Source organism: Salvelinus alpinus, chromosome 15, assembly GCF_045679555.1.
Source record: "Salvelinus alpinus chromosome 15, SLU_Salpinus.1, whole genome shotgun sequence".
In the NCBI taxonomy this organism is placed as follows: domain Eukaryota; kingdom Metazoa; phylum Chordata; class Actinopteri; order Salmoniformes; family Salmonidae; genus Salvelinus; species Salvelinus alpinus.
In genome coordinates, this window is record NC_092100.1 from 22,046,973 (window position 1) to 22,069,534 (window position 22,562).

At 40.6% G+C, this 22,562-nt stretch overlaps 2 protein-coding genes and 1 pseudogene across 9 annotated transcripts in view; 2 read left to right on the forward strand and 1 right to left on the reverse strand.

Moving 5' to 3' along the window:
• LOC139539725 (transcriptional repressor p66-alpha-like) overlaps positions 1–3,633 on the forward strand; it is a 52,749-nt gene extending 49,116 nt beyond the window's left edge. For 7 of the 8 annotated variants that reach the window (XM_071342932.1, XM_071342933.1, XM_071342924.1 and 4 more), the window contains 2 exons: positions 132–360; positions 1,110–3,633. In XM_071342932.1, coding sequence (XP_071199033.1) covers positions 132–360; positions 1,110–1,249 — 369 coding nt within the window. In that variant the 3' untranslated portion in view covers positions 1,250–3,633. The remainder of the gene's footprint in view (positions 1–131; positions 361–1,109) is intronic. The other variant, XM_071342934.1, reaches the window with a different exon arrangement.
• A 1,237-nt stretch (positions 3,634–4,870) lies between these two features.
• LOC139539727 (testis-specific serine/threonine-protein kinase 6-like) lies at positions 4,871–5,911 on the reverse strand (annotated as a pseudogene).
• A 1,399-nt stretch (positions 5,912–7,310) lies between these two features.
• The window catches only part of LOC139539729 (yjeF N-terminal domain-containing 3-like), an 83,384-nt gene continuing 68,132 nt past the window's right edge, over positions 7,311–22,562 (forward strand). The window contains exon 1 of the mRNA XM_071342939.1: positions 7,311–7,488. Coding sequence (XP_071199040.1) covers positions 7,433–7,488 — 56 coding nt within the window. The 5' untranslated portion in view covers positions 7,311–7,432. The remainder of the gene's footprint in view (positions 7,489–22,562) is intronic.

The following is a 22,562-nucleotide window of genomic DNA, read 5'->3' on the forward strand; positions in this document are numbered from 1 at the left end:
TCATAAGGAAGGGGAAGCTTGTCTGATGTACATTTTTTGATTCCTGGAAGAAGAAAAAAAACTGGCATACTTTTTGAGTCTATGAACACATTGGTTAATTACTAACGTTCCTGTTTTTTCCCTTCTCTCAGAGCTCTGGTCAGATGTCCCGTAGTGTGCAGCAGGTGGTGGGGTCTCGCAGTGTCACTCACTCGTTCTCCACGTCCTCTCAGCAGCTGCAGAACGCTGTGACCGCAGCCTCGCTGGTCAGCAGGCCAGGTAAGCATGCCATGCGCCCGGCGCAGGGGACAAAGGGCAGCAGCAGCAGTAACCCCTCGGCCAACCCCAACGCCTGGAGGAAGCAGACCACCGGGAACTCAGGTAGATGAATCTCTACAGGACAGAGACAAGCCTGTCCTCACCTCCTTTCTCTCTGCATCTGTTCTCCTCTCCATTCTCTCCCTACCTAGTGACCTGAAATGCATCCTGGTGTCACTAAAGGTTGTGGAAGGTTTGTTTTTACTTCAATGTGGTGACAGTCAGTCTGATATGTAGATTCTCTCTCTCTCTCTCTCTCTCTTTCTTTCTTTCTTTCTTTTTGTTAGTTTTATTTTTTTCCCTTGTCTTTCCTATGTTATTATTCCTTGTGTTAGACTCATTGTAGAATTGTTTCATTCGTCGGGGCCTTCTACAGGTTGAGTGGTAGTCAGCCGAGCAGTTAAAAGCCTTAGGCCAGAAACTGAAAGATCTCTAGTTCAAATCCCAGAGCCGATTAGGTGAAGAACCTGTGCCCTTGAGCAAGGCACTTAATCCTAATTGCTTTTGTAAGTTGCTCTGGCTAAGTGACTAAAATGTAATTGTGTCCTTTTATTCTGCTATGGCTGTATAGCTTGCAGACAGGCTAAATGAGGGTACAGGGTCTGGTTGTGTAGCCTGCAGACAGGCTAACTGAGGGTACAGGGTCTGGTTGTGTAGCCTGCAGACAGGCTAACTGATGGTACAGGGTCTGGCTGTGTAGCCTGCAGACAGGCTAACTCATGGTACAGGGTGTTTGAGATGTCTGCTGTTTGGGCCTAATGAACATGTTCCTGTCCTGTATACTCACTGCTGTGGTTGTTGTCTTCCTTCAGGTGTGACCATGGCCTATGTGAATCCCAGCCTGTCTGTCCACAAGACCACCACCTCAGCCAACCTGGAGCGCCAGAGAGAGTATCTTCTGGACATGATTCCCTCCCGCTCCATCTCCCAGACAGCCAACACATGGAAATAACACCACCACTTATTATCAATCTTAATAATAGTCATTCTCATGATTAACCTAATAATGGAATCCTCTTGGGAAAACAACACCAGATGATCTACTCTGGAGTTATGAAATAAAAACAATACCCACCATCTTTCTCTGATGTCCGGAGTCTTCAGTTCCATTGTGGAGTACTGGTGTTACTGGGTGGGTACAGGGCTCTGAGATACGCTACATCCCATGGGTCAAAGGGGTTGCATGGACTTCATCTCTCTCAAACAGTTTTGGTGCCCCTCTGCCCTGTCCTCCATGGTCAGTTCTGATCTTCACACATTTGCACTAAGAGGGGTGGATGTCCCAGGCCAGTAGTATATTTGGCTCTGCAGGTGACAGGACAGTTAACACCCCCGCCCCCCTCCCTTCTACCTAGAAGAGCCAGGACCAGGTCTCTCTGGCCTCTCTGACTGACTGAGACTAGAGGACCATCCATGGAATATGAAAATGGCTTCAGCTTTGCAAAAACAAAATAATAAAAAAGACTTGGGGGAAAAATCTAAACATCTATACATACAGAATGCCTCTCTTTGATCCGACAGTGGTGCAGAACTGAGAAGAAGCCTACAGTGTGTCTGGTTATTTTGTATGGTTGAATGTTAGATTCATTTTTTTTTTTTTTCTGTAAATCATATCCTGTGTCGAGAGATTGTACTATTTTGGAACTGGACTCGTGGAGGTCTGTGTTTGAAAGGTAACATTACTGTTGAGGTGGTTTTACATCTGATAGTTTAGTGTAAACATTTTTTAAAGACTTGTTTTCTAAGCTGAAAAAAACATGAAGTAACTGACTTAATACTGTATGTACAAACACAGAACACATTGTGAGAGGACTATTCTTGAAAATAGTTTTGAAAAAATGTTACCTTCCAAAGAAATTGTTGCACCCAAATGGATCCCTTCTTTCTTCTGTTTTAACCCTCAGCGTTAAAATAAAGACAGGATGTGCTTGTTTTCCTGAAATGCAAGAGGGGGGGAAGGGACGTGATCTTATGAAATCATTTTGCTTTTAGTCATCGGTTGTGGTGCATTACTTTTCTTCTAGGCAAATGTCGTCTCTGGGTGTATTTGTAGGGTCATTAGTTAAGATATTGTTTATGCCCTCAGTTCCAATGGATCTCTACTCTAGATTACATGTGTCCAGCGGTTCCTACACGCCCACTCATTGATCTAAAAGGCTGGACAGCTTTCAGAATGTAGTTATGTGAAGCCCTAGCAACATTATACTTTTAGTATTTTCTTTTACAAAGGTGAGTGTATGAGTTGTCACGTCCCTTAATTAGCTAGCTAGCCCATCTGGTGGAAAAGCCAGCGGTATTTTACTTTTATAGGTGGTGCAGTACAGGGTGAGAAGCTGTTGAAAAATGCACCATGCCTACAAAGCTCCCTCTCAGAAGGAATAAGACGTGTCAGTATATGGTTGCGCTTCTGGTTGGTTGGTTGGTTGGGCGCTTCTGTATCAAAACAACATGGTTCAGAACTACACAACAGTTCAGTGGCCTAGTAGAAATTAATCTGAAAGGAAATGATCAAACAACAATGCAGGTTGTGTCTTGTGCAGCCACATTTATTTTTCAATTTTTTTCCTCCTACAAATGCCCATGCTTTCTCCTGATACGTTTTGATAGCAGTGTGTGTGTCCTTAGACAGTACAGTCTTAATTAATTAATACATTTTCATATGAACCCTGTTGTTTTCTGTAACCTTAAGCTATTTGTCTGATCACCTATTATCATTTTGGTACCTTGTTTTTTCATAGCTGCCCCTAGATCAGATTTCAGATGGATTCATTTGCTTGCAGCTCTAATAACACCACATTCTCCATATAGTGAACTACTTAATAAAGAGCTGTGAGTAAAAGTGTTCAACTATATAGGGTGTCATTTGAGATTTGCCTGTTTGTCAATCTCTTGGAGCCCTGCTCTCAGACACATGATGGCTGATGGTGATTGTCCTGGCCAGTGTTCCAGGAGTTATGGCTAGAACGGCTACAGCTTATTTGTCGAATTGGCCAAAAATGACTTCGTAGCAGGTTAGGGGAATGAGGTTAAGGTTAGGAAAAGGATTAGGGTTAACGAAAATACAAAAACTTTCGATGTCAATTTCACATAAGCTGTATCCATCTAGCAATGACCTGTTCCAGCAGCCATTACTGTGCTGTCCTGAATACTGCCTGCTGCAGTTTGACAACCAACACCATTCCGTTTTACCAGGGGTGCTAGTACTGTTTAGACTACGGGATAGCACCTAACCCTGAAAACCTTTCTTTTTTTTGTTTACAAGAAATGCTTCTATTTGTTTTTTTGTTTTTTTCTCTGCTCTGTCAAGTAATAATAATAAAACTAATTTTAACCATTTTTATTCTGGGGTTTGTGTATTGTTATAAAGTGTAATATTGACTTGAATGACTTGCTGACTTTTGAAATGTTCACATTTTTTGTATTGGATTGCACCTTGTAGTTTATAACATGATCAGGCTTATTGGCCTGATCTTTCAAATCCATATGTCACAAGGGATTAAGTTTTTATTGCACTCAAATGCATCATCAATTGAAGTTGCCCAAGATTGATCAGATGTTTCGGTCTAAAATTCAAACGATGGGCCTATATGGAAAAAGCCGTAACATTAAAATGACAGTTGTGTTCTCTCAACGCTTCTATTTTGGCAATCCACGTAGGTGCAGCAGCACGGCATGAATTAGAATTCAGCAGAATGTCAATTTCCCATCAAAAGAAAGACTGCATAGGCGTGCGTAAAATATGTTAAATGTGTGCGTAAAATCCTCTGGATGCCCTTAGCGCTCAATTCTGTCAACCACCTTCGGCATAAGTACAGCTGAGATGGAGTTTGGTCAGAGGGAAGTGCGTCTTAATTTCCCCACGCTTCTCTTTGACTAGAGATGATTCTCCCTCTGGCCCCTCTTAACTCCAGTGGTTTGGCGAGCACAGCATTGTACTGCGCCAGTTTAGAGCGGTTGCGTCAGTTGTCTCTTCATGCATCGGTCATGCATCACATGCAAGCAGTGTGTCTTTCCCCCTTGATTGCGTTGACGCTCAGGTCACAGGCCGCGCGCTCTCTTCGGTTCAAGAGAAGATACCTGTGTGTGTCTCTGCTTGACATTTTGAAGCTGAGCGTTTTTAAAGTGAGGAAGATTTGTGCGTGGTTGCATATTTAACTGTCAAATCCTTTTGATTTACAGGTGTAAACGAAGCTTCAGATATTGTTACAATAGTATACGACTCATCTGTTTCAACAGGTCAGTTGGTAGGTTCAGTGAAAAATGTTCGCTCCATGTGTTTCATTACGAATGGAAGAGAAAAGTAGACTATGCAAAGTAGCCAGGCCTACAGTACAACACATTATTGAATGTTTGACTTTTTGGTTGTAGCTTTTTTTTGTCTCCCAACAGTCTACTTATAGCTTTATATTGTTCAAAAGACAAAATAACTTCATGAATACATCTGAATAAATTAGCACATGAATAGACCTACAATATGTCCAGCAGCTAATAGCTATCATTAACCTAAATTAACAAATGAAAGTGGTCGGATTTCCAATTAGGGTACACATGATTTAATCATGCACATCCTTGCCTATTGCAACCAAGACTGCTCTGCTACCTGTTGGATTGTCTGGCGGGAAGAAGGGCTGAACTGCAACAGATAGGCAATGAACAGCTGGCATGGCTCTTCCACGGTTACGTCATCCAGGTAGACCAAGGCCTTGCGCTGAGCGCGAGGGAGTTTGCGGACATTGGAATCGTCGTAAGGCATGCACCCAGTGACCATGACATACAGAATCACACCCAGGCTCCAGACGTCATATTTCTTGGGGTCGTATGGAACTCCAAGCAGTACCTCGGGTGCGGCGTAGGTCGCGGAACCACAGTAAGTGCTGCTCAGCTCAGGATAGCCCATGGCAAACCTCCCAAAACCAAAGTCCGTGATCTTGACTTGGTTGTCCCTAGTCAGCAGTACATTCTCACATTTCATGTCTCGGTGGACGATGTTGTGTTGATGGAGATAGTTCACAGCACTGACAATCTGGGAGAACATGGTTTTGGCTTGGACAATGGGGATGGAATTTACCTCTTAGATTTTTTGGAGAAGGTCCGTTGTTGCCGCTTCCATCACGATGTATAGTCGGCCGTTGCAAACCTCGATGAATTCGTGCACATGTGTAACGGATGTGAAAATGGCTATCTAGTTAGCGGTGGTGCGCGCTAATAGCTTTTCAATCGGTGACGTAACTTGCTCTGAGACCTTGAAGTAGTGGTTCCCCTTGCTCTGCAAGGGCCACGGCTTTTGTGGTGTGATGGGTAACGACGCTTCGTGGGTGTCAGTTGTTGTGTGCAGATGGTCCCTGGTTCGCGCCCGGGGCGAGGGGACGGACTAAAGTTATACTGTTACACATGGACAATATTGTCATGTCTCACTTCCCTCAGAAGCGTCAGCTCCCTGGGTAGAAACTTGTGGACCAATTCGTGAGGAGCCTTTTTGCGGCCCACAATTTTTATGGCGACCTCAGAATTGTGTTTCTGGGAGCTTGCCAGTTTGACTTTGGAGTAGCTTCCCTCGCCGATTGTCACCCCCAATTTGTAGCCCATCCCGCGCAGAACTTTTTCCATGCACATGTTCAAAAAGGTATGTTTGACTTTCTGCTCTTCAAAATGTGTCTGGTTGTTGCCCCTTCGAGTCATGAACGCCGGTGGTCGCACGCTCTTCGACCAATTTGAGGAACAGTTAGGTGTCTCAGGTGGCGGTGACAACTGTGAGATAAAAAACATTGGAGACACATATTGATAAGGTCACGGTCGTGTTTGCGCGTGTATTATGACGACATTATGACAACCATAGACATTAAAACTAGCAAAACCTGAGCGTTTATCGTCAGTGGCATGCTGAGGCTTAAATAATCACATATTACTGAATCTGATCAATAATGAATACATTTTTATCTTATTTTGTCTACTTGGCTGTATGAAATGCAACAATCCCTCTAATTGGATTTTGTTAGCTGTAATGTCTTAATATGACCTCAGGGTGGCAGACCGCACCAAGAATCTCCTTGGCCTCATGCATGTGTCTGTCTCTATTAATACACAGGTACAGCTGTTTGGGGGTCCCTTTTTTACAAGGACTTACTCAATAGAAGGGGAAAAAGGAAGGAGTCTAATCTAAATTTCCCCCAAAATTGGTGTCCACTCCAGATGAGTGTCTTCCCATTGTCCTGTCACTCACCACACTATACAAACTGACCAAAAACAACTGGACTTTAAATTGTTCATAAAATGAGCAGGCTGTTGGCTGACTGTTAGATAGAACTTCATAGAGCAGGCCTGCTGGAATGTAGAACAGGCTAGAATGTCGTGAGCAGCACTGACCTTTCCTGAACAATGAGCTATTGTTTGATATCTCGACCAAGTTAGGAGCCACAGCCCTTGGCTTGGTAGCTATTGGCAATGGTTGTTTTTACTGTACTGTATACACTTCTGCTTATGGAGGTTGTGTGTGTGTGTGTTTGCGTCATAGACTTGCATGCATCATTTGTGTGTGTGTGCAGTTGGGGATTTACCGTAGACATGTTTTATTCACTTTCATGCTTCAAACACATATAACCATGATCCCATCTACTTCAAGTTTCAGGCACAGATTAAACCATCAATATATTAAATGCAATACATTCATCTGGTATTTATGGGATTTTGTGAATGTTGTATTATGCTCAATGCCACCAAAGATGTCAAATTCAAATTTGTCTATATACATTTGTATGCATTTCCAGCCTCCCCCTCTATAAGATGACAGGCATTGTTATTGTGTCTGTGTGATTGTAATCTGCAGAGCTTTGAGGCATTCCCCACTCTCCACAGTTTCTCCACAGAGGGTTTGTTGGTTTTGCCACTGAGGGGGGCAGTACTTTCTGTCTGAGCTTCTACGACTCACCGCAGGCTGGGCCAATCAGCTGGCTACGTCCATATCTCCCTGCGTCTTAATTGGCTGTCTCTCTCAGAGAAGGGCTGCTGATACAAACATGAGAGAGAGCGTTCTGAGTGGGAAATAGCAGACAGAGACCAAGAGTGTATTCTGTAAAGCAGTGCAGCTCATTCTACCCTTCTTCTGCGTCTGTACTGAATCCTCCCAGGCTGACAAAAGATGAACCACAGCTCGACTGAACCGGCGGAGACCATCGAGCTACTGCGGTATCTCAGGTAGGCACTTAGCAGAATTAGGGAAACACAGCTATTCCTGCTCTCAATTTACAAAAAATATCCAATGCCGGCTGGCAGTAGCCTACATCTTTTATTATGGATTGTGAACTCTGTTTTACACATCCTGCTTTGTAAATGTGAACTGACCTTTTGATAGCTGATGGCGTATGAGCTTTTATGCATGTTTTTATATTGTAGACATAAAGTTGGGTGTGTGATGTAGGTTTTCATCCAGAGAGGTGGTTCTCTGTGTAGAGACAAGTGTCCAGAGCAGTCCCCCCTGTGGCTGCCGACTGCTTTCATTACTGTACTTTTATGCAGCAGTTAACAAAACCTGTCGCACCAACTCATGTTTCTCTCGCAGCCCTGAGAGAGAGAGAGAGAGAGAAGCACAGAAAGAGAGACTGTTTGAAAAAGAACAAAGGGGACTCATATCAAGGCGGTTTGAACACAGTTGCAGCCGAGAGTACTTTTCAGTGACAATATATTTGTGTCGTTAGACAATTTGAAGATTATTTCTCTCTGATATGAAAGATAAGATCCTTATGCTTCCAAAACTGTTCCGCAAGTGATGCGTGTTAATGTTCAGACCAAGCACAGAAGACACCTTCGTCCAATGACTCTTATGTGTAATGTACTGGAACTGTCATGATCAAGGGCTAAGGTGATACCTGCTAGGGCTTGATTCTGCTGCCTGCATGTCAGGTACTGATTTGGAGCAGGATGTGAATCACTTGCCGGAGATCCCCTGTCTGTCTAAGACAGAAGACTAAGTTCTAGGCTGATTGTAATACACTGTGTTGATATGAAAGATGATGATGGACTCTATAATGTACATTATTTATAAATGTATGGAGTTTTTTAAATATATATATATATAATATCAAACCATAACTCTGAATACCATTTGCATACATTGATCTAAGAGTATTGCTTTTAGTACTTTGATTAGATATTGGCAGAGACTACAGACAAAACATACATCTGCCCTAGAAAATCTAACTGTTCCTGCTGCGTGTATTCTAGGCAGTTCCAACCTCTCTCCACCTGTCTTCCTTAGCGGGATCAAGATGCCTGAATGAATTATAATTACTGTTCCTGTGATTGAATCAGCTAGTCATGTTTAATTTAGTGTTGGTATGCTAACCATGTCCCTGCTGCCGTCCTAAAGTATAATTTCATCACTTGTAAATCAGGGATGCATGTTAGCTAATCAGTCCATTACATGGCTCTTGAGTGGTGTAGCGGTCTAAGGCACTGCATCTCAGTGCAAGAGGCGTCACTATAGTACCTGGTTCGAATTCAGGCTGTATCACATCCGGCCGTGATTGGGAGTCCCATAGGACGGCGCACAATTGGCCCAGCGTCGTCGGGGTTTGGCCGGAGTAGGCCGTCATTGTAAATAAGAATTTGTTCTTAACTGACTTGCCTAGTTAAATAAAGGTTAAATAAAGGTTAAATAAAATAAAAAATAACAGCATGACATGGTACCTGGAGGTGGGCACCTCAGAGCAGGTTACACTCATCCACATGTCCACATAGTCCAATACAAAAAAGAAATACATTTCAATATATTTCACTTAAAATGCCTTAAATGTATTCCAGAGATATTACATGTATTCCAGAGATGCATGTACATACATGTGCATCTTTGCTCAAATGCATGTAATGCATGACAATTCCAGAAATGCATGGCTATGACATCTGGTCTACAGGGTGGCCAAGGTATTTCCTAATTCGGCATATGACATAGTTTGCCCCTTCAGAGGATTCTTAAATTAGTCTTTACGTATTGCCCAGTAGCTAGGTTTCCATCCAATTGGCGATTAAATTTGATGCGAATATTCCAAAATCTGCATAAACAAAATAGTCGCATTTTCCCACCAGTGGTGTCTCCACCAAACTGACCTGTGCGTGATGAAGTAGTGCACACAAAATGTAGTTTTTCACTTACGCTTTCATGTACAGAATAAAAATCAAAAATGTTCCATCGCATTTTCAGCTCTACCGATAGTTTTGTCACAAAAACGTTTGTATTAAATAGCAAATGTGCCTACTCTGGTCTTGGTACGTGCGCTCTGGCCAACAGTTTCCAGATACAGTGTGGGTATGCTAGTCTATATGATGAGATTATTATGGATAAGAGCGAGAATTTTATTTGTCAAACATCGATCATCATGTCACAAGAATAAGACCATCGATATTTATTGGAAAGGAGCATCAAGATCATCGTGCACTTTCACCACCCTGTGAAGTTGATCATAATTTATGTCATCTGTAGCCTAATAAACTGCATGGTTTCTCAAATCGTAGTGGGAGGACCACACAACATATAATCGCGTGAGTTTATTTCGATATGATGGTTATTATATCAATATTTGCGCATAAAGCCGTTTCTCGCATAATACATTTTACAGACAAAAAAGATCCCACCATGTCGAACGAACAAATTATGTCGTCATTTATAAAATTGTACCAAAACTTCCCGTTTCTATCACAGCTATCGTGACAGTAAAACATATATAATGGTATGACTTTACTCTCATGAAAACTGTGGATGGAAACATGGTTAGTGGAGATTATTTAAATTGTTATGGTGAGTAAAAAAACATAGTTTTGTTAAACTTCATAAAACAGTTGCCATCTCAAGAGGTTACATAAAAAAAGGACTTTAGGAAGTGCCTGTCTTCAGTTTAATTAAATTATGAAAAAATCTAGTGCCCAAGATGTGAAAGACATCCACTACATGACTAATAATGTATCATGTTTGGAGTAATTTGTGTAGTCATTTAAATGCATTTGAATGCATTGTAGTGCTTTTGGTATGTGTCAAGTACAATAAAAATAAATGTTGACAAAATATGTTGTAGCTGTGTAAGCCTATTAGAGGATCTGGAGGCGTGGCTTGTAGGAGGCCTTGTATACGCTCTCTTTGGGTTAAACACATGCGAGTGTCATGCCAGTTTAATTGTTATGTTGTACACTGTTACTAAAGGTTGCGCTTTTACACGCCATTGTCCATTGTTAAGGCTGTCACCATTTCGCCCACCTACCTAATACCACCCCTTTTTTACCCTGTATTATAAAAGCCCTTTCCATAGAATCTTCCCCCCTTTAGAAATCAAATTGTATTTGTCACATGCGCTGAATACAACAGGTGTAGTAGACCTTACCGTGAAATGCTTACTTACAAGCCCTTAACCAACAATGCCATTTTTAAGAAAACCATCTGAAACTCATAGCTTCCTGCCCTTTATTTCTTTATTCCCAGATTGCTTAATGTTTCCATGTACAGCACCAGTCCAAAGTTTGAACACACCTGCTCATTCATTGTTAATTGTACTATTTTCTACATTGTAGAATAATAGTGAAGACATCAAAACTATGAAATAACACATATGGAATCATGTAGTAACCAAAAAAAAGCGTTAAACAAATCAAAATATATTTTAGATTCTTCAAAGTAGCCACCCTTTGCCTTGATGACATCTTTGCACACTCTTGGTATTCTCTCCACAAGCTTCATCAGGTAGTCACCTGGATTGCATTTAAATTAACAAGTGTGCCTTGTTAGAAGTTAATTTGTGGAATTGATTTTCTTCTTAATGCGTTTGAGCCAATCAGTTGTGTTGTGACAAGGTAGGGTGTATACAGAAGATAGCCCTATTTGGTAAAAGACCAAGTCCATATTATGGCAAGAACAGCTCAAATAAGCAAAGAGAAACGACAGTCCATTACTTTAAGACATGAAGGTCAGTCAATCTGGACATTTTTTCAAGTGCAGTCACAAAAACCATCAAGCGCTATGATGAAACTGGCTCTCGTGAGGACCGCCACAGGAAAGGAAGACCCAGAGTTACCTCTGCTGCAGAGGATAAGTTCATTAGAGTTAACTGCACCTCAGATTGCAGCCCAAATAAATGCTTCACAGAGTTCAAGTAACAGACACATCTCAACATTAACTGTTCAGATGAGACTGTGTGAATCAGGCCATCATGGTTGAATTGCTGCAAAGAAACCACTACTAAAGGACACCAATAATAAGAAGAGTCTTGCTTGGGCCAAGAAACACGAGCAATGGACATTAGACCAGTGGAAATCTGTCCTTTGGTCTGATATATACTCCATCCCATCTGGTTTGTGCTTAGTGGGACTATCATTTGTTTTTCAACAGGACAAATAGCCAACACACCTCCAGGCTGTGTAAGGGCTATTTGACCAAGAAGTAGAGTGATGGAGTGCTGCATCAGATGACCTGTTGGAAAAACATTCCAGGTGAAGCTGGTTGAGAGAATGCCAAGAGCGTGCAAAGCTGTCAAGGCAAAGGGTGCCTACTTTACACTTATTTGGTGTTACACAAATTATTCCATATGTGTTATTTCATAGTTTTGATGTCTTCGCTATTATTCTACAATGTAGAAAATAGTCAAAATAAAGAAAAACCCTAGGATGAGTAGGTGTGTCCAAACCTTTGGCTGGTACTGTAGGTCTATGTCTGACTGATCGAAAGTAACTTCTCCCACATCAATGACTGTTAGTTAATGCCTTGTTGTATGACTGCCTGAATGTATGTAAATGTTTCTGCCTTGAAAAGTAAAATCAAATAATATAGATTTCATTACGGTATGATTGGTAATTTTTTAAATATTTGCCATACATTTGAATGTAAACACATATTTCTTACAAATACAATCAAAAGTAACATTACCAAATACATTTAAAAAATACACTACCGTTAAAAAGTTTGGGGTCACTTAGAATTGTTCTTGTTTTTGAAAGAAAAGCACATTTTTGATCAAATTGATCAGAAATACAGTGTAGACATTGTTATTGTTGTAAATTACTATTGTAGCTGGAAATGGCTGATTTTTAATGGAATATCTACAAAGGCTTACACCAGTCTCAACATCAGCAATGAAGAGGCGACTCCGGGATGTTGGCCTTCTAGGCAGAGTTGCAAAGAAAAAGCCATTTCTCAGACTGGCCAATAAAAAGAAAAGATTAAGATGGGCAAAAGAACACAGACACTTGACAGAGGAACTCTGCCTAGAAGGCCAGCATCCCGGAGTCACCTCTTCACTGTTGACATTGAGACTGGTGTTTTGCGGGTACTATTTAATGAAGCTGCCAGTTGAGGACTTGTGAGGCGTCTGTTTCTCAAACTAGAGACACTAATGTACTTGTCCTCTTGCTCAGTTGTGCACCGGGGCCTCCCACTCTTTCTATTCTGGTTAGAGCCAGTTTGCGCTTTCTGTGAAGGGAGTAAGTAGTACACAGCGTTGTACGAGATCTTCAGTTTTTTGGCAATTTCTCACATGGAATAGCATTCATTTCTATGAACAAGAATAGACTGACGAGTTTCAGAAGAAAGTCCTTTGTTTCTGGCCATTTTGAACCTGTAATCAAACCCACAAATGCTGATGCTCCAGATACTCAACTAGTCTAAAGAAGGCCAGTTTTATTGCTTCTTTAATCAGGACAACATCATTGCTAACATAAATGCAAAAGGGTTTTCTAATGATCAATTAACCTTTTAAAATTATAAACTTTGGATTAACAACGTGCCATTGGAACACAGGAGTGATGGTTGCTGATAATGGGCCTCTGTAAGCCTATGTAGATATTCCATAAAGAATCAGCCGTTTCCAGCTACAATAGTCATTTACAACATTAACAATGTGTACCCTGTATTTCTGATCAATTTGATGTTATTTTAATGGTCAAAAAGTGTGCTTTCAAAAATAAGGACTTTTCTAAGTGACCCCAAACTTTTGAACGGTAGTGTATATTTACAAAATATATCGATAAATACATGTGAAAATATATTTTTACGGTATGATATTTGTGCGTCTAACTTTCTCACTCATTATTCGCAATCCATTCAGGACTGCCCATTACTAATGGTAGCGTTCACATTAATGTAGACCTGTTTAGAAACATATTGTAATCTTATTTACAATAAAAGTGACTCCAAAATGACACAATACATTATTTACCATTCATTTCTATTGTGCATAAAATAATCTAAACACGACCATACCAAACAGCAAATGCATCCAACAAGTTTGTAGAGTCACAAACTTGATGTAATCATTCTGTGATATGAATATGGATCCAAATACTAAACTTTTGATTACTTTAGTAAACATATAAGTGAATTTGTCACAATACTTTTGGTCTACTAAAATGGGGGACTATGTACAAAAAATGCTTTAATTTCTAAATGGTTCACCCGATATGGATGAAAATACCCTCAAATTAATGCTGAAAGTCTGCACGTGAACCTTAAAGTCATTGTACCATTTCAAATCCAAAATGCTGGAATACAGAGCCTATATCACTGTCCCAATAATTACGGAGGGCACTGTATACATACACTGTATACATAAAATACATTATTTGGCCAATTTTTCAATATTTCACATGCGTCCTTAAAAATTTATCTAGAAATACATTTGAAATTTATTTTCCCCTTAAATGGGATGTCCACACAAGAGACGGCTTGTTCCTCTCTCTATAGAGTAGGAGGCTGCCAGGAGAGGTGTTTGAAGGAGCTTCTCCACACACATACAGGCTTGTGCAAACAAACACACATGATGCACGTCAACAAACACAGATGCTTATCTCAGACACACACACCCTGACTGACACACGCTGGCATCTAAACACTATACAGTCAGTGAGGAACATGGTAAATTACATAGTGTTGGATGGAACACAATGGGAAGGTTACAGACTTAATGTCTGGATGCCGGGGAGATTTATTAGCCTCGCGAGCCGACTGATGCCGCAAGCTTATATTTAATGCTGCACACGTAGTGGTGATCAGTCTGGTAATTACAAGTCTAGAGATTTCTGCCTCTACTGTCACTGTCAAATTCACACCCTCTGTCCTGTGTTTATGTCCTGATGTCCTGTCACACTGTCAGCGGCCTTGATAACTATGGCCCATTCATAAGCATTACCCATAGGCATTCTGTATTTGTATTGATTTGTATGTATTAGCCTACTGTGAAAAATACCATGAGTTTGGCCTGGCCCACTGTCACTGCTACTGGCCTGATAGCTCACAGCCTATTTATATGCATTACATACAATGCTGTATTTTTATTCATCTCGTATGCAGTACCATGTAATGAACCAGACTAGTGATTTTGGTTTACATTTTCCTCAAATTCACCAGTGAAGGGTCTTTCAGCGTCAGAATAACATTGTCTCAACATTATCCATGTCTTCTATGCCGGTAAACATACTTGCCACTCTTTCTAACACTGTCTGTTTCTCATTGTAATAAGTCCTGTAGCGCCACTGTACCACTGCCTTCCATACGCGAGCTGAGCCTCATTGACTAGAGAATAACCCTGGAGAGAACATTTAACATTTAACATTTAACATTTAAGTCATTTAGCAGACGCTCTTATCCAGAGCGACTTACAAATTGGTGCATTCACCTTATAAGGCCTCACTGATCTCTCCTGGTTATTTGGGGATAGCTTATAAAGCCTGCGCAGTGTATTGCTGTTAATTAAGTTATAGCCGCATGAAACCATCACGGTAACAGGTAATACTGCTTTTATAGTCTTTACCTCTGGGCTTTAGTTATACTGCAGGGAAACAGCCACTCCCATAACCAGGCTGATCGAAGTGGTTCATTTACCAACCACCAATAACTCCATTCATAATGCATAGGGATTTTATGTAGTGTGTGTAATGTATATTTTACATATGCATACATTTTTTGTGTTGAAGGGGCGATACATCCATGCATATGCTATAATATGTTGTTGTCACAGCAACTGTTTTCGAGGCTGGGAAGGATATGTGATTATAGATGTTGTTTGAGTGGAGTGTTGTCGGTGTTGTATCTGTGAGGAGGTGGGCTGTGGAGGTTTGGGTAGAGGTGAGGAGGTGAGGAGGTGAGCTGTGTGGGGTTGGGTGGAGTTGGGTGTGGGTGGGTGGATGCATAGCTACGGATAGGCCCGCTTCAATTGAATTACAGTATGGGAGTGAAAAAAGGTTTGCAGGCTTAGCAGACCAGCAAGCAGCAAGCAGGCAGGCAGGCAGGGAGGGAGACACTGTGTCTTTGCCCACAACGGTACATCCATGCAGCACAGAGCTAGCTAGCAACTCCCGGTCCCGGGCAGTGTGGAATGAGGGACACAGCTGCTCAACATTTGCTGAGATTGGAGCTTTTGTTCTTATGCATGTCCAAATTCTGGATAGTTCCTGTCTTCTTTAGCTACATAACCCTGCCAAGTCTGGTTTATAGTAGACCCAAGGCCTCAGTCAGCAGGGTGTCCAGGCTTTGTCAACACAGTATAACAAGAGACAGAATGGGGGAGGGCAAGGAAAAACACTCATTCAAAATGCCTAACATTTGTTTTACATCGGGCTGAGCAAAATCTTGTTTATCTGACCTCTAAATGCCTGTGTGTAATCTTTCAGTGGATACACTAAGCTAGCCTGTCAGGACTGGCTGTGTGTGCGTGCGTGATTATACGTGTATGCGTCTGTGTGTATATACAGTGCTTTCGGAAAGTATTCAGACCACTTTTCCACATTTGTTACGTTACAGCCTCATTCTAAAATGGATAAAATGAAAAAAAAAGATTCAGCAATCTACACACAATACCCAATCAAGACAAAGCAAAAACAGGTTTTTAGAACATTTTTGCAAATGTATTAAATAGAAGTATTCAGACTCTTTGCTATGAGACTCGAAATTGAGCTCAGGTGCATCCTGTTTCCATTGATCATCCTTGAGATGTTTCTACAACTTGATTGGAGTCCACATGTGGTAAATTCAATTGATTGGATATGATTTGTAAAGGCACACACCTGTCTATATAACGTCCCACAGTTGACAGTGTACACTACTGTTCAAAAGTTTGGGGTCACTTAGAAATGTCCTTGTTTTTGAAAGAAAAGCGAATTTTTTTGTCCATTAAAATAACATAAAATTGATCAGAAATATAGTGTAGACATTGTTAATGTTGTAAATGACTATTGTAGCTGGAAATGGCAGATTTTTAATGGAATATCTACATAGGCGTACAGAGGCCCATTATCAGCAACCATCACTCCTGTATTCCAATGGCACGTTGTGTTTTTTAAAATATTTTTATTTTAGTAAGGGGTGGATCAGCTTAATATTGCGGAAAGAATGTCGCTTCCATCAATGTAATTGTCTGCATCATTTCCAATCCCCCATATTTTTTGGGTAAATATATATATCCATACACGCATGCATACATATACACATATATACATACACATACCTATATAGACATACATACTTTTTTAAAGAATATACCTTTATTATTATTCCCCGCAAACCCTACCACCGATCCCCCAATTGGAGTAAACTGATAAACACTTCTGCTTTTACCTTCAATTTATACATCTTATACACATTTTACAGACACAGTCTACTTTACAGTAGTTCTCTCTTGTTTGTTCTTAGTCCTTCCTCTATTTCTGATGTTGTCACGTCCTGACCTTAGTTCCGTTTTTGTGTCTCTATTTTAGTTTGGTCAGGGCGTGAGTTAGGGTGGGCAGTCTATGTTATTTTTTCTAGGTTGTTGTTTTTCTATGTGTTTGGCCTGGTGTGGTTCCCAGTCAGAGGCAGCTGTTTATCGTCTCTGATTGGGAGCCATATTTAGGTAGCCTGTTTTCCATTGTGTGTTGTGGGTGATTGTTTCCTGTTTAGTGTTTTGTTGCACCTTTCAGGACTGTTCGTTTGTCGTTTTTGTTGTTTGTCAAGTGTTTTCGTATTTTATTAAAAAAAATATGACCACTTACCACGCTGCACCTTGGTCCTCCTCTCCTTCTCCAGACGACAATTGTTACAGAATCACCCACCAAAAAAGGACCAAGCAGCGTGGTAACCAGGAGCAGAGGGTTCTGGACTCCTGGACTTGGGAGGAAATTTTGGACGACAAAGGACCCTGGGCACAGCCGGGGGAGTATCGCCGTCCGAAAGAGGAGCTGGAGGCAGCTAGAGCGGAGCTGCCCCACTACGAGGAATTGGCGCGAGGTAACGGGCACGAGAGGCAGCCCCAGAGTTTTTTTGGGGGGGCACACGGGTGGATTGGCGGACTCAGGTAGGAGACCTGAGCCAACTCCCCGTGCTTACCATGGCGAGAGAGTGACTGGGCAGGCACCGTGTTATGCGGAGAAGCGCAAGGTGTCCCCAGTGCGCACACATAGCCCGGTGCGCTACATCACAGCTCCTCGAATCGGCCGGGCTAGAGTGGGCATCGAGCCAGGAGGGATGATGCCGGCTCAGCGCATCTGGTCTCCAGTACGTCTCCTCGGCCCGGGGTATACTGCACCAGCCCTACGCACGGTGTCTCCAGTTCGCCAGCACAGCCCAGTGCGGCCTGTTCCACCTCCCCACACTTGCCGGGCTACAGGGGGGATCCAGCCAGGACGAGTGGTGCTATCTCTGCGCTCGAGACCGCCAGTGCGCCTCCACGGTCCAGTGCATCCGGTGCCTCGGCCAAGGACAAGGCCTCCTGCATGTCTCCCCAGCCTGGTGAGTCCTGTGCCTTCTCCCAGAGCCAGGCCTTCTGTGTGTCTCTCCAATCCAGTGATAATCCATGGCAAGAAGCCTCCAGTGATAATCCATGGCACGAAGCCTCCAGTGGTGATCCATGGCAAGAAGTCTCCAGTGATGATCCATGGCACGAAGCCTCCAGTGATAATCCATGGCAAGAAGCCTCCAGTGATAATCCATGGCACGAAGCCTCCAGTGATGATCCATGGCACGAAGCCTCCAGTGATAATCCATGGCAAGAAGCCTCCAGTGATGATCCATGGCACGAAGCCTCCAGTGATGATCCATGGCACGAAGCCTCCAGTGATGATCCATGGCACGAAGCCTCCGGTGATGATCCATGGCACGAAGCCTCCGGTGAGGATCCATGGCATGAGGTCTCCAACGAAGGAATCTAGTCCGGAGCCTCCAGCGACGCCCTCTAGTGCGGAGCCTCTGGCGACGCCCTCTAGTCCGGAGCCTCTGGCGACGCCCTCCTGTCCGGAGCAGCCGGAGTCTCCCGTCTGTCCTGAGCTGCCGTCGTTACAGATGTCCATCCAGTTTGATATCTATTTGTAACTGTGCTATTTCACAAAAGTTCCGAACCTATATACATTTTACAGATCCCGTATGTTTTACATTGTTTATCTTGTTATTAGTCCCACCCTTCAGCTCCATTCAACCCCTCCCATCTATCTCTCAACATCATCCATTTCGGATTTCTATTTGCCATATATTTTTCAACTGTGCTGTGATGCTTCACAAAATAATTGAACCTTCCTATTCTCATAGCTTCTACAGATTGTAAATTAAAAATAAACATTTTTGCTAAAATAATAATTATTATATTATTGATTGATTGACTATGGCTTTTCAAATCACCCAGTATTGCTATCTGCAGCGTTAGTTCTAGGCAAATGTTGCAATTCTTCAGCCATTCCTGGACCTGTGACCAAAAACGAGCTACATATGGACAATACCAAAATACATGATCTAATGACCCTGCCTCCTCACAGCAGAATCTGCAGAGCTGGGAAGATTGTATCCCCCATATATATAACATTCTATTAGTTGCAAGAATTTTGTATAGTAATTTAAATAGAAAAATTCAAAGTTTTGAATCCGGCGTTGTTTTGCGTATCAATTCATAAACCATGTGCCATGGAATGGGTACATTAAATCTCTTCCCAACTATTTAGCAATTTATATGGCACAGCTGTCAGTTTTTTGGTCCTTAAATTAAATTGGTATATGTTTTTATTTATCACACTTCTTTAACCATTTATGTTCTTTAATACAGGGCCGACATACAAGTTCCTTACTTTTTTCCCCTTCTACTTGCCTCTTCCATTTTTGTGGTAATGCTGCAATTAATTGGTTGTAATTTTGGGTAGAGCAGACATTTCCATATGTCTGTGTTAGCTGCATGTGTGACATAACTCCACCAGTCCTATTTATGATATCATTCACAAAAATTATACTTAAAAAAAAAAAAAAATCTTCAATAAATACAGTTTAAAAAAAATCTATTAGTATATTTGAATTTAACCACAATATTTGTTTTACTATTTGTTCCGTCCTTTCAGGTGGATTAAACTGAAATTGCAACCAACTTTCTAAGGCTTGTTTAAAAAATAAAGATATTTGGAGATTATTTCCTTTTCAAACAACCGAAAGTGAGCAGTTGTAATCTGAATAAAGGGAAAAGGCCCTTCTTGAACATAGGATGAGACATTCGTACCAATTTACTAGAGAACCAGTTTGGATTTAAGTATAACTTTTGTATGACTGATGCCTTTAGTGAGAGGTCTAATGCTTTAATATTTAATAATTTCTGCCCTCCGAATTCATATTCGTTATATAAATAGGCCCTTTTAATTTTATCTGGCTTGCTGTTCCAAATAAAATTGAATATTTTTTGTTCATATAATTTAAAAAGCAGGTCACTAGGTGTAGGCAAAACCATAAGCAAATAGGTAAACTGTGATATGACTAAAGAGTTAATCAGGGTGATTTTTCCACAAATAGACAGGTATTTTCCTTTCAATGGTAGCAAAATCTTATCTATTTTTGCTAACTTTCTATAAAAATGTATTGCAGTGAGATCATTTCTTTCTTTTGGGATTTGTATACCGAGTATGTCCATATCTCCGTCAGACCATTTAATTGGTCAACTACATGGTAATGTAAAATGTGAAGTTTTTAGTGATGCAATACGGAATATGGTACATTTATCATAATTTGGTTTTAATCCAGAGAGGATAGCAAAAGTATCTAGATCCGTGGAGAGACTCTAATAGTGGTTTTAAAAGAAAACATGAATCATCAGCGTACAATGACACCTTAGTTTTTAAGCCACGGATTTATAATCCCTTAATATTATTGTTTGATCTAATCTTAACAGCTAACATTTCGATGGCAATAATAAATAGATATGCCGATAGTGTACAACCTTGTTTTACTCCTCTAGATAGTTTTAAACTTTCTGAGATGTAGCCATTATTTACTATTTTACACCTAGGGTTACTATACATAACTTTAACCCATTTTATAAGAGATTCCCCAAAATTGAAATATTCTAGGCATTTATATATAAACTCCAGTTGTACTTTCTCAAAAGCCTTTTCAAAATCAGCTATGAAAACCAGGCCTAGTGTCCCCGATATTTCATAGTATTCTATTGTTTCCAGTACTTGTCTTATATTATCTCCAATGTATCGTCCATGTAAAAAACCTGTCTGATTAGGATGAATAATATCTGACAATAATTTTTTAATTCTATGCGCCAAGCATTTTGCTCGGATTTTTGCAACACCCTTCTGAAGTGTAAGAGGTCTCCAATGTTTTAAATGGACTGGATCTTTATATGTACCACTTGGGTCCTGTTTCAGTAATAATGATATCAGACCTTCTTGTTGCGTGTCTGATAATCTACCATTTATATAGGAGTGGTTAAAACAAGCTAATAATGGTCCTTTGAGTATATCAAAAAAACCTTTGTATACTTCCACTGGTATGCCATCCAGCCCTGGAGTTTTCCCATCCTTAAAGGCCCCAATTGCATCAAGCAGTTCCTCCTCTGTAATTTGGCCTTCACATGAATCTTTCTGTACAGATGTTAATTTTACATTATTATTAGGGAAAAAATCCATACAATTAGTTTCAGTTAGTGGAGATGGAGGAGCCTGAAACGAAAACATATTCTGAAAGTACTTCCTCTTTCAAAATATAATTTGGTGAATCATGCGTGACTCCATCATTTGTAACAAGTTTTAATAAAACAAATTTGGTAGCATTTCTATATTGAAGATTGAAAAAGAATTTGGTGCATTTTTCCCCATATTCCATCCAGTTCGCTTAATTTTTTATAATATATTACACTAGATCTTTCTTGAATAAGTTCCTCCATTTCTTTTTGTTTTTCCTCTAACTTATTCTGTGCCTCTATGGTACCGTTTTTATTGCTATCTAACTGTACTGTTAGTCCTTCAATTTCCTTTGTTAATATGGACTCTTTTGATCTAAATTGCTTTTGTTTTATAGATGAGTACTGAATTGCATGGCCTCTAAAGGCACACTTAAGTGTCCCATACAATACGGGGATCTGCTGTACCTATGTTATGTCTGAAAAAGTCAGTTATAAATTATTCTGTCCTAGTTCTAAACAATTTATCATCTAGTAGGCTTTGATTAAATTTCCAATATCCTCACCCACATGGAAATTCTGTAAGAGTAATATATATGCCAATTATGTTATGATCCGACCGCATTCTGTCCCCTATAAACACTTTTTAAACTTTTGGTGCCAGAGAGAATGGCATAAGAAAGTAGTCAAGACGACTAGCTTGATTATTTAAGTCTCCATATATCCACTAATTCCAATATATCCATGACGTTCATGATTTCCTTAAGTGCCTGAGGGTGATAGTTTGTAGTGTGATTTCCTTTCCGGTCCATAGAGGTATTTAAGACCGTATTAAAATCTCCCACCATAATAATAGAGTCTAGTGTTGCTTGTAGAGTTGATAAATTCTTATATATATTTTCAAAGAAGCTTGGATCATCATTATTCGGACCGTATAGGTTAATAAGCCATATCTGTTTATTGTCCAATAACATATTTAAAATAATCCATCTACCTTGAGGATCTGTTTGGACAATTTGCACATTTGGATCAAAATTATTGTTAATTAAAACCATCACCCCTTTTGAATTTCTTTGCCCATGGGAGAAATATATTTCGCCCCACAGTTCTTTTCCCACAAAACTTCATCTAAAACTGTTGAATGGGTTTCCTGTAAACAATAGATATTATATTCCTTCTCTTTTAGCCAGGTAAATACTGATCGTCTTTTCTTATTATCTGCTAGGCCATTACAATTGTAACTGGCTATACTTATTTCACCACTTACCATAATGAGACACAACTTTCAATTATTTTTATCAAAATATATGTTTGTAAACGTACCATTAAAAAGTTACATGATGATTGAGTGTCTATATAGCTGTACCATGATATTTGCATTTCTACTAAGTA